The sequence below is a fragment of the Acanthochromis polyacanthus genome, chromosome 16 (genome assembly GCF_021347895.1).
Source record: "Acanthochromis polyacanthus isolate Apoly-LR-REF ecotype Palm Island chromosome 16, KAUST_Apoly_ChrSc, whole genome shotgun sequence".
Taxonomy (NCBI): domain Eukaryota; kingdom Metazoa; phylum Chordata; class Actinopteri; family Pomacentridae; genus Acanthochromis; species Acanthochromis polyacanthus.
In genome coordinates, this window is record NC_067128.1 from 21,972,110 (window position 1) to 21,985,402 (window position 13,293).

The following is a 13,293-nucleotide window of genomic DNA, read 5'->3' on the forward strand; positions in this document are numbered from 1 at the left end:
TATTATACAGTAAATCAACACAAAATATCACATCCAAAGCTTGAAGTTGGGGTCAACCAACAGGTTTTTGTTTCGTTTTTTAAGGGCCGATGTCAATATCAAAAATTGGTAACAGAGAAAGGCCAATAACCAGTATTTGGAACTGATACACATTTTGCATTTTACATAAACAGCAAATGATAGCAGGAAATCTGTCAAATATGACTGGGTTTGTTAATTAATAAGGACTAATATTATTGAATTCATACATACATACATTAAGTGTTATAATATTATAAGCTTGGGATAGCAGGGAACCTGTACTTCAAAATTAGACTACTTCATTAATAAAGATTATTATTACTAAATGTATGCATACGTACATCAAATGCTATATATTAACAATGCATGATAGCAGGGAGCCTGTTATTGATAGCTAGGCTTCTTCATTAAGCACTTACAACCATAAGTAAAGTGTGTTTCAGCTGCATCACCTGCATCATACAAGTGAATTATTGAGGTCTTTCCGTGTAAAATTAGGAATGCTTGTGGAAGACCGTAGAATTTACCTTCAGCAATATCTGCTGCCTCACAATCCAAACACAACTCCACTTATTCACAGGGGCTTCTCTGCTTTGAAAATGCACTCAGATGAGCTATGTGTTTCTTTCTTTCTCCCTCTCTCTGTGTAAACAATAATTGTGAAAGGCTGTTATCCTTAGAATATCCTCTATTAGTCCCACAAGGGGAAATTTGCTGTTAATCATGATGTGTAACAACCAATCAGATAGCAATGTGGGTGGGACATTGCTTGAGACCACAGAATGAATAGAGAGAGAGAGAGAAAGCCAGCTGAATCAGAGCCAACATTTGTTTGTGCTGCGATAATCGGCCAATAAAAATAATGATACTAGTAAGATAAAAATACCAAATATCAGCGTAAACTGAGCTGATAATCCATCGATCCCTGCTTGAAGTATTAATGTTATTACGATTTATTTTCTTTTAAGAGCTGACATGCACTACCATTCAAAAGTTTGGGGTCATTTTGAAATTTCCTTATTTTTGAAAGAAAAGCATTTTTTTTCAATGAAGATAACATTCAATTAATACAGTCTAGACATTGTTCACGTGGTAAATGACAAAATGCAAATTTCCCCTTGTGGGACTAATAGAGGATATTCTAAGGATATTCTATTCTCTAATCTAGCTAGAAAGGGGAGATTTTTAATGGAATATCTACATAGGGTACCGAGGCTCATTTCCAGCAACCGTCACTCCTGTGTTCTAATGCTACATTGTGTTAGCTAATCATGTTAAAACACTAATTGATGATTAGAAAACCGTCGTGAAATTATGTTAGCACATGAATAAAAGTGAGAGTTTTCACGGAAAACATGAAATCATCCGGGTGACCCCAAACTTTTGAATAGTAGTGTATGTGGGAGTGGAGTTATTATACATATATAACTCTCCTGTCGACCTGCGGGTCAAATTGACCCGTTTTAAAGCTTTAAAAATGTGGAAAGAACATATATATATATATATATATATATATATATATATATATATTCACAGTGAAAATGTCCACATTTTCAAAAAATTTTTAGGAAATTTTTGAACATTTTTTTGGTGGAAAAAAACTAATAAAAACACAAACAAGGCAACATTTTTTGGTAAGGACAACACGATGGATAAAGATAATGATGTAAAGCTTTATGCTGTTGTTCACTCAAGTTTGACAACATAGAAAAATACAAAATCTATGATTGTACCACTGTAACTCAGGACAAAGTAGAAACTTTTTTTTTGTGCGCGCCGCACAATGGCGATGCCCGACGCTGCCATTGGCAGGGCAGCTCGAAAACAAATTTCATTGTATATGAAAGTGTGCAATGATCAATAAAGTTGATTTTGATTCTGAAGTGTTAAAGGAGGCAGACCTAGTTCCACTCAAATCTTTCACCTATCGCTAAAATAAGCTTCATTTTCTGTGTCATCTATCTTAAATAAATTATTGCTGTTTTTATTACCCTAACAGAAGCGCATGTCTAAATACAGGAATTATGATTTCATTTAAATTTACATATGGGCAATGTGCACATGCTGCCTTTTCCTTATTGTTTTCCCTACTCTTCACCCCCTCCTCTCCTCATCCTTTTTCCTTTTATTAAGTCCTTGGAACAGTCATCCAAGGCTTTTTACCCTGTCTGGTATGTCAGGAACTCAGCTGAGCAGCCACTGAGAGCAAATAGAGAAGGAGAGAGTGAAGGGAGACTGCTATTCCAACTCTCTGGGCCAAAGCCCTACAAAACCCAGAGTGAGGAAAAACAAAAAAAAATGAAGCTGAGGAAGGAAGACTGTGTTGGAGACTGAAAAGATAGGGAAATGATTACTTCCTGGAGGGGAAAAAAGCATTTTTCTGTAATGCAACACAGACTTACAACACCAAATGTCCAAGTCTGAAACAGCTGATTAAAACAGATAACTAACACAGCCCTGAAAGGGTCATTTACATACTCTAAAGAGGTATATGTTTGTACATGGGTCACCTGTCCAAGTCTCAACCTCTTTATGACTAAATGAGCTCAATCACAGATCCTCTCACAGGTGATAATTGCCAGCTGACAAAAGTAGCACTGGAAGTCGGAGGCCTTATCCCACACAGTTCCCTGCTGACATGCATCAGTATACATGTTGACATCAGGATTAATCGCTTTGTCTAATAAGCAATACCTATGTCACCCACATATTTCTAAACATACCTCAGAGACAACTTGTCCTCATCGGAGACATGCGGTGTTCAATTATACCAACTGTCAAATTGTTGACACCTCATTTCCCACCTTTCCTTCTTTGTGACAGACTGAGGTAAGAGAGAAAACACTTTTTTCTCATTAAAATTTACTTGCAGATGGAACACAGACTTTTACAGTACAGCGCTGACTGACTGACCTGGGATTACCTCAGATACACTAGTCTGTCCAAATGTTGATTATATTTCCTGTGGCACATGTACTGAACTCTACAGACAAAAGCAAGAAGGGAAGCAAATAGTGTGTCTACGTCAGGGGTAAGGTGATCTGTCCAAAAGATTATATGACAATCTTTTGGGGTAGAATCACAATCCACGATCTGAATCACAATTCAGTTGAACTCCTTCAATGGCATGATAAGTTGTGAACAAGGTTGCATGCATGCATACAATGCCTGTCACTTGAACTCAGTATTCAATGTCCAACACACAAATTTCTGCAAAATTTCATTGTAAAAGTTGAAAGTTTTCAACAATTTTCCTAATCAGTAGCCAACCATGTAGTTAATCAATCGATCGGTTGTTAAAATTAACAATGTGCAGCCATTTTTAACTGAGAACATATAATACTTGCTGTAAAGCAGGTCAGTCACATCAGCCCCTACAGTAGAAGAAAGATGACATCACACTGCTTGGTCACAGTTTAACTTAATTACCATCTCCGCATTTTGTCATATCTTGTCATGATTGAAAATGAAAAAGTATGTTAGTAAAGCATTATGTTCCTGAAGTTTTGTATATAAAGATGTAAAATTGAGTCTTACAAGCACCAGGTACTACATGTAATGAGTACAAATAGTCCAAGTGAGCTCTGCAAAACTCCATAAGTTTCTCTTGTGATTGCATGGGGAAGTTGACATGAATGCTTTTCCTTTGCAGTTCTTTTGACTGTATTTTTTGGGCCAAGTTGAATTGTACTGAAACAGCTCTCCCTGAAAACTATGAGTTCTTAAAACAATACATCAAAGAAGTCCAATTTTTAGAACTATTATTAGAACCACCACAATCATATTATCAGTCCTAAAAATCTCTACTGTGACTGACAACTCACAAACAAACTTAGCTATATTTGCCAGTATATCTGTAGATTAGAAATGAATCATCAAGTGTTTTATGGAGTGGTGCAGCTAAAGTGGTTATAAGCCGGCAGAACAAATGATTAAAATAAAATGTAACCTTTTATTCTTATTCTTTTCAATCACTACAAACATCGCTCAATGCATTACAGTGGAGCTGTAAAAGCACTTGTTCTGATCTCAAACACCTGTGAGTCAGTCAGCCAAAGACCTGTGACTCATGCAGGACATAGGAAAGTGATGGAGAGATGTAGGTGGAGGTATGAAAGCAAGACAGAGAGAATAGAAAAAATGAATGGAAAAAAAATGACAAAACAAATGAGAAAAGTGGATGAGGGTGAGAAAAACGGAAAGTGAGAGACACAAAGAAAAATGTAGTACAGTGGGGACTGCTGGGCTAGGTGGCTGCTGTGTGATCTTCGTGGCAGGTGGTTTGGCAGTAGAAATGAAAGAGCACAATCCTGCAGTTTCAGTTATTTGTGGTCTTATAAATATCCAGTGTGTGGGCAGCTCTGCTCTTCCAGTATCCACAACCTGCTGCCCACTGAGCCAGGCCAAGAAAAAGAACATGTCAATACCTGACGGAGTGGGAGGTGTGTGTGTGTGTGTGTGTGTGTGTGTGTGTGTGTGTGTGTGTGTGTGTGTGTGTGTGTGTGTGTGTGTGTGTGTGTGTGTGTGTGTGTGTGTGGGGGGATGTGGGGAAAGTACATATACTATGTTCTTGTATTCTTGTCACAACTAGTTCTCAGAGTATAAGGTAATGACATTATGCAGTATTTAAAGTTTGGCTAAGACACATGGAAAGATGTGTTATAGACAATGGCAGAAGCACAACATCATAAAATTAATATAAAGGAAAATCTTTCCTTTTCAGGAAAGACTTGGGTTAAGAATTCGCGAGGCTACTAGTGACAGAATTCGGGAATAATGTAATGCTGTAATGGTACTCCTCTATGATTCTAACAATTCTAGAAACTTACATTAGACTGCACAGAGACGAATTTGTATCCCAAAGACATTGCAGTCACTACTGCCTCGTATTATGTGATGCATGTTTGTCACGGCTAGCAGTTTATATATGCAAGCATAGCCCTGAAAGCATTTGTAAATTGTTGCATTATTTGCATTTCTGGAAACTACCTCTTAATTACTTTTCAATTTGAGTGAAAAAGCAGATGTATTTTTATAAAGAGAAAACACCATCAGTTTTTAAACAAAGTATAATCAACCACAAAATATTTCTTTCAGCAGCACTGTAATGTATTTCCTTAAGTTCACTAGATCTCGCGGCCTAGAGGCATGGTGACATTATTATTATTACTTTTATTTCTTTTAGATCTTGTATTTTAGTGCTGTTTTATTGCCGTTTATTTTCTTGTTTTACTGTATATTTTATGGGCTGCACAGTGGCGCGGTGGCTAGCACTTCTCGCCTTGAAGCTAGACATCCCTGGTTCACATCCCAGCCTTCCCGGGGTCTTTCTGCATGGAGTTGTTGGATGGATGTTCTCCCTGTGCATGCGTGGGTTTCCTCCGGGTTCTCCGGTTTCCTCCCACAGTCCAAAAATATGCTGAGGTTAATTGATTATTCTAAACTTGCCTGTAGGTGTGAGTGTGTGTGTGATTGTTTGTCCTGTTTTTAAGTAACTGTATTGTTTTCAAGTTATTTTCTTGTTTTTTACTCTGAGACACTTTGGTCACCCTTTGGGCTGTTGTAAATGGGTTATACAAATAAACTTTGATTGATTAATATCAAAATGACTTTAGATTGCAATCAAGATATTATTTGGAAGTGATTTTCAAAGCAGTTGGAATAAACAGGCAATTACATTTAACTATATGAGATACTAACAGCATTAGAGATGTTAAGACCAGAAAATACACAGCATGGTGTGTTACATCCTACAAGGGGAAAGCACACACACAAATACACTAGTGAGCCACGATTGATTCACACAACTCATTTTACAGTGCATGCGTTTCTTTGTATCCACCAAAAAATTCACAAATGGAACTCTCGATTAATCTCATCTTATTGTATTTTCAGTCAGATCAAGTGACGGTAATAACGTATCAGTGATGAACAGTTCATCCTTTCATCTTCAAAGCAGGTGAAAGCCCAAGTGAATCAAGAAGAATGTGTGCACCATTAAACAGGTGCATGTTACCACCAAAAGCAAAAACATTTTGTGAGCAGAGCTTAACTGAATCATGAAATGCGTTTTTGTTCCCTGCATGTGCTCAGAAACAGAGGAGGCAACCCAAAGCTTTAAAGCATTGAGGTCATTATTATTTGTAACATTATGACTCAGCAAAATTTCCTATGGTGACTATGAATCATAATTTATTTCTAAAATCAGATGTTTCACCTCTGTGCAGTGTGTGTGTAAAATTATCTTTCATTTCAAAAAACTTAATTCATATTTGTGAATCACAGAAGGCACATGGAAATAGTATTGGCTCCATATCCACTCTGGTACAGGGCCCTTTTTCTCACATGTGTGTGGTGGTGTATGTGATGTTGCTCAGTAACAGAGTAGCCCCATGGGGGACAATTAAGACCTCGCACAATGTGCTCAGACAGCAATTAAAACAGCCATTAGTGGGAGAGGGAGGAAGAGTCAGAGGCATACGGACAGAAAACTAGATAACAAGACAGAGGCAGAAATAAACTGAATTAAGTGTCCTTCACAGCTGAAGAGTTTTAAAGAAGAAACAGATGAAAAGCAGAATGTTAATTATTTCATAACAATTACTTCAGTCTGGTACATTGTACATTTTATGTTACACATCTCTGACAATGTAGTTATAAATTGTGAGCTGCAGAGAGGGCTCTCAACACTCACTGCCTACTTCATGATGGAATGATGGACCTTCAAAGGAAATGAGAGTTGTACAACTGCTTAAGCCAACAGTTAAGACCATTATTGTTTCAGCATTGATGGATGGGTTTGCCCTAACCTCAGTTTTTTTAATTAGATCATGTGCAAAGCATAGATATAATAAAAGTATTAAATGCAGAATTTAACAAATTGTTTTCACACAGTACTAGTACTACCTGGGGACCTGCACTAATTTGTAATAATTGTGGAGGCTGTCTGTGATCTTCTCTCATGCAAATCTGTCCAGAATTTGTAAAGTAAAAATTCCTTATACCTTTCTTTTGCCTCTTTCATGCTTGACAATGATGGTTGGATATTATAAATGAATGCTTGGATGCCATTTTAGATGCAAATTCAGGAACCTCTCACATCACTATATAATATGTAGACACATTTACAGAAAGCTTAAATTCACCACAAGAGCAAAATTCAGTGTAGAATCTTACCTGTAGGAGCTGCTGTCGGAACAAGGGTTATGTGCACGCACAATCACAAAGACATGCTGGAAGTGTGAGCGAATGTTCTTTGGGGTGAAAGGAAGTGCCCCAGGTTCCTGGAACACAATTGTGATGATATCGTTCCCAATATGACGCTTCCTCAGTAACTGGAAAAATTCAAGATCAGCAGAAAATACAATTAGAATATGAGATATTAAATAAGATATCCAGAAAATGCAACAAAGAAATAAATCGTAGTTAAAAGAATATTTATAAAACGTGATGAACATTTAGAAATTAAAAACAGTGCTTTATCTATTGCATTAATTAGACAATTGCTGTGCCACATTAAAAATTAACAAAATTAAGATAGGATCATGTAAAATATCCTGTTTTCCACAAGTGTAACGTAAATGGCTATTTTATTTAAAAAACACAACAAGTATGTGTGGACCCCAGGAAGACTACCAACCACTTGTGGGAGCTAATGGGGATCCTAATAAACAATAAACAATAAAGACTTCAGTGTGTTGAAACTATGACCCCTTAAATTAACATACCTGCTGCTTATTGTTGGGTGTGTAGGGCAACATGGTGGACACATGAAACATGATCTCATAATCCTTGTAAGTGGTATATAAGGAGTGGGTGCCTGTCGAGTCAGCTGTAGAGCATACAAATGCATGGTTTTCAAATATGAAAAGAAAAATATAATATATAAAATACAATACAATATAAAATACAATATTTTTGTCATAGCAATATCCTGCAACTGGACAATGTCCTCAGATGGATTTATGGATTTTTAAAAATGTATCATATAATATACAAAATAATTTAAAAAGAATATTTGATGAAACTATTGATAAAGTACCTTGAAATTTTAGTTTTACAGTGACCCATAAATTCTAATTTAGAGTAAAAACCTTTAAAAAATAAATGAAATAAACAGCACATTGCTATTATTATTTTTCCCTGCAAAAGTTACATTCTATGAATCATCATCTTTATGTTTCTCCATGGTCCTCTAAGGAAAATGCTGAGGGCCTGGTGTTCCCTGAACCATTACTAGCCTCTGACCCTGAAGAGAGACACTGTACGTTAATTACCACCTCCACAGTCTAGTATTGATGGGTTCTACTCAAAGAACAAAACATTCACATACAGTAGTGTATAGGAGGCTGTACTTAACCTTAGTCGATTACTTCAATTGATTACTCTCCTATAGGGAGTGTCCTGCATGACTGTATTTCATTTACTAGAGGAGACTGGAGCTGAGTTACATTCTCTGCATGAGGTGACCGTGACAGTTTGACTGCTAGTATTAGGATAATTCGGAGGGTAGAACATTAAACACAGGTTTGGAAAAGTTGTACAGAATTAGTAAAGATAAACTAAACATCAATCTTGTTTGGCACTAATGCAGAGATGGTGAGGCAAAGGGGAGAATTAATATCACAAAAGAACTGTAAGATTTCAAAAGCCATTTGCCACATGTCTGAAATTAAAGAAAATTTTGAGGAAATTTAACAACCATTAAAAATGAGTCAGGAAAGCCAGTGGTATACAAGTGGACTAAAACTGCTGTTAAAAGAGGGGCAGAAAAGAGCAGCAATTTGCAAAGACAAGGTATTACATATGCTATCTCCAAGACTGAGGGTTACGAGTGTTGAAGGCAAATTGATGAAATAAAGCCAAATTCTCTGACAACTGTCTTTACACAATTTATTTCAATCTGTTGTCTCATATTGGTCCTCACTCTGCACAGCCTTATACTAATGAAAAACCTGGTACAGTGATCCCTTGCCATCTCGCAGTTCACTTTTCACACCCTCACTGTATTGCGGATTTTTAAATTTTGTGGGATTTTGCAGCACAGATGTATTTATATACACACGTGGACAAAATTGTTGGTACCCCTCAGTTAAAGAAGGAAAAACCCACAATTCTCACTGAAATCACTTGAAACTCACAAAAGTAACAATAAATAAAAATTTATTGAAAATTAAATAATCAAAATCAGCCATCACTTTTGAATTGTTGATTAACATAATTATTTAAAAAAACAAACTAATGAAATAGGGCTGGACAAAAATGATGGTACCCATAACTTAATATTTTGTTGCACAACCTTTTGAGGCAATCACTGCAATTAAATGATTTCTGTATTTGTCAATGAGCGTTCTGCAGCTGTCAGCAGGTATTTTGGCCCACTCCTCATGAGCAAACAGCTCCAGTTGTCTCAGGTTTGATGGGTGTCTTCTCCAAATGGCATGTTTCAGCTCCTTCCACATATGTTCAATGGGATTCAGATCTGGGCTCATAGAAGGCCACTTTAGAATAGTCCAACGCTTTTCTCTCAGCCATTCTTGGGTGTTTTTGGCTGTGTGTTTTGGATCGTTGTCCTGTTGGAAGACCCATGACCTGCGACTGAGACCAAGCTTTCTGACACTAGGCAGCACATTTCTCTCCAGAATGCCTTGATAGTCTTCAGATTTCATCGTACCTTGCACACTTTCAAGACACCCTGTGCCAGATGCAGCAAAGCAGCCCCAAAACATTACTGAGCCTCCTCCATGTTTCACCGTAGGGACAGTGTTCTTTTCTTCGTATGCTTGGTTTTTGAGTCTATGAACATAGGGTTGATGTGCCTTACCAAAAAGCTCCAGTTTGGTCTCATCTGTACCAAAGGACATTCTCCCAGAAGCTTTGTGGCTTGTCAACATGCATTTTTGCAAATTCCAGTCTGGCTTTTTTATGAGTTTTTTTCTGCAGTGGTGTCCTCCTTGGTCGTCTCCCATGAAGTCCACTTTGGCTCAAACAACGACGAATGGTGCGATCTGACACTGATGTACCTTGGCCTTGGAGTTCACCTTTAATTTCTTTGGAGGTTGCTCTGGGCTCTTTGGATACAATTCGAACGATCCGTCTCTTCAATTTGTCATCAATTTTCCTCTTGCGGCCACGTCCAGGGAGGTTGGCTACTGTCCCGTGGGTGTTGAACTTCTGAATAATATGAGCCACTGTTGTCACAGGAACTTCAAGCTGTTTAGAGATGGTCTTATAGCCTTTACCTTTAAGATGTTTGTCTATAATTTTTTTTCGGATGTCCTGGGACAATTCTCTCCTTCGCTTTCTGTTGTCCATGTTCAGTGTGGTACACACCTTTTCACCAAACAGCAGGGTGACTACTTGTCTCCCTTTAAATAGGCAGACTGACTGATTATGAGTTTGGAAACACCTGTGATGTCAATTAAATGACACACCTGAGTTAATCATGTCACTCTGGTCAAATAGTTTTCAATCTTTTATAGAGGTACCATCCTTTTTGTCCAGGCCTGTTTCATTAGTTTGTTTTTTTAAATAATTATGTTAATCAACAATTCAAAAGTAATGGCTGTTTTTGATTATTTAATTTTCAATAAATTTTTATTTATTGTTACTTTTGTGAGTTTCAAGTGATTTCAGTGAGAATTGTGGGTTTTTCCTTCTTTAACTGAGGGGTACCAACAATTTTGTCCATGTGTGTACATTTATTATTTTAATTAAATAAGCATTTTCTAGCTTAATAAAATGAAAATATGTCTTAATAATAAATAAAACATATATTAAAAGAATATTAAATCAGAATGAAATGCATTTAGTTGTTATTTTTTTTAATTTAGCCTTTATTTAACCAGGTGTGTCCCGTTGTAATGACCTATGCCTATCTGTGAAGGTTCTCAATCGTCCAGGTCATCTTAAGGTGAAGGGTTTAGTTCAGGCAACTGGACTTATTCTTGTAATCTTGAAGAATAGCATACAGAGCTGGGTGCTGATTGGCTTAGTGACCCCAGCATCAGTCTCCTACGTTTCCCATGTGTAGCAGAGTTCAGCATCTCGCCTTGTCCATTCTCATTGTGCAGTATATTCACCCCATCGTCATCAGTACTGGAGTTAATTCATCATCATATTGTTACCGGCCCAGTTTGTCGGCTTCTAAACCATAGTTGGGCGGCCTCGGGTAAACGTAGTTCACTTAGCTTAACGTGGCTTGTTGCTTGTAACAAGTTGTATAAAGAGTCCAGACCAACTCTGCAGTGGAGAATGCAGCACTTCATTAGAACTCCGCAGCAGTGTGAAATACACAGCTTCTCCAGGACACACTAGGATCTACTGCTCTGTTGTCTGTGACTGATGCTGCACTGAACACACCGCCCTGCTGTGGCTTCAGCGTTCTTCTGTCACACTACCGCTGCAAGCCCGTTGTCCTACGTCGCATACACACGCACGCACGCACGCACGCACGCACGCACGCACGCACGCACGCACGCACGCACGCACGCACGCACGCACGCACGCACGCAGCAACCTACCTACTTAAAGGAGCAGGCTCGGCCTGCAACGATCTTCATCAATTAGTTGTATATTGACTGGTGAGTACCCAAACAGAATTTATGTTGCTAAAGAGTGTAGAAAGTGTTTAAGAGCAAAGGGGGTGTTTATAAGAGTGTAGGAAAGGTTAATAACAGTGTGGGAAAGGTTCATAAGAGTGTGGTGAGGGTTTATAAAGCCTTTATATACATATATATATATATATATATATGTATATAAGGTCCTTACTTCGCCTATCGTGGGGGGTCTGGATTGTAACCGCCGCGATAAACGAGGGGGATCACTGTATATACAGGGATTTTAGTTAAGGACAGCATGTATTAAATCCTAATATTGTACACAACAAAGGAGATGACTATCTATCTGGTTTGACTGTGCCAGATCTGGGATTGTAAAAACACTGGCATGCGCTTGATGATTTTATTAATTCCTCTTCCTTTGAGATGGCAGTATTTACTGCTGCTGTGACATTCTGCCTCGATGTTACATGTCAGTAAATATCTTTTTATTATCAGTCCAGAACAGTCAGCAATTCCTCTGATGAATATCACATTGCAGATTTAGGCTTTCAACACGATGTGTCGATGTGTACACATATTATGACAAATGAGTGACATGTCTAAAATCCATTAAATGCTTGCTGAGCGACTGAACTCAGACCTTCAATCAGTGAGAACTTCTGCTTAGTATGTGCCAATCTGGATCATTCTTGCTGCGGTGGATTAGATATTATTAACATCTGAAGGTTTATACTACACTTGTGAGATTTGCATAAATTTCTACTCATGTACACACTCTTGGTGTCCAGTTGAGCTCGATATTTGGTGAAGCCTTTGAGTCTAACTCTCTCGCCGAGCAGATGGAGGAACTCTTCCAGTGCAGGACCAGCTGCTTCGTTGTTGTACATTTCCTCTTCACTGCTCTGGCCTGCCATGCAGTACATCACCCCCACCTTACGCTGGAAACTTAGCTGAAGGGAGAACACAGATTCTTCCAGTGAAACAGGATAACTATATTACTGTGTAGACATCATGTCAGAGTTACCATGATAACATTTTAGGGAGAACCCTTGTTGGCATTTTGAGAATAACCTTGGCTCTGTATTAATTGTGGTGCCATTTTCCCAAGTAATCATGCTGACATTTTCAGAGGTTCAGGTTTTGATGATTGCATCTGAGAGCATGAGTATCAAAGAGCTTGTGGTTATGGCTACGTTCACACTGCAGGCTAAAGTGACCCAAATCCAATTTTTTTGCCCCTATGCGACCTGTATCTGATCTTTTCATGACAGTCTGAACAACACAGATCCGATTTTTTCAAATGCGACCCAGGCCACTTGGATATGTGGTCCTAATTCCAATAGGCATCGGATCTTTTGCCATGCGACTTCAGTCTGAACGGCTAGGTCACATTTATCCGACCTATACGTCATTGGTACACGACAAACGTCACTATTCTGTGTTCAAGCAAAACACATCGTCGGGCTGCCTTAGACATGCGTCTTGCCATGAGAGTGTTAAAAAGAGGCGCTCACATATGTACGTAAAGGTCGCCCTTGTCATTCGAAAATTCTGAATGAAGTCTGCATCTGTGAAGCCTCTCACATCACTATCCCACCACTCCTGGCTGCGACTCCGCACCCACACAGTTCTCTGGACAGATGTTGCTGCCACTGCTCCAACAAAACGCCAGGGCCAAAATCAAGCTCTCTTCCTTCTTGACCTCCTCCTC

General features: G+C 38.3%; 1 protein-coding gene across 4 annotated transcripts in view; it reads right to left on the reverse strand.

Annotated features, from left to right (window-relative positions):
* The window catches only part of sipa1l1 (signal-induced proliferation-associated 1 like 1), a 75,114-nt gene that overhangs the window by 21,682 nt on the left and 40,139 nt on the right, over positions 1 to 13,293 (reverse strand). For all 4 annotated transcript variants that reach the window (XM_051960897.1, XM_051960898.1, XM_051960895.1 and 1 more), the window contains 3 exons: positions 12,358 to 12,532; positions 7,749 to 7,852; positions 7,198 to 7,355 (listed from right to left, as the gene is read on the reverse strand). In XM_051960897.1, coding sequence (XP_051816857.1) covers positions 7,198 to 7,355; positions 7,749 to 7,852; positions 12,358 to 12,532 — 437 coding nt within the window. The remainder of the gene's footprint in view (positions 1 to 7,197; positions 7,356 to 7,748; positions 7,853 to 12,357; positions 12,533 to 13,293) is intronic.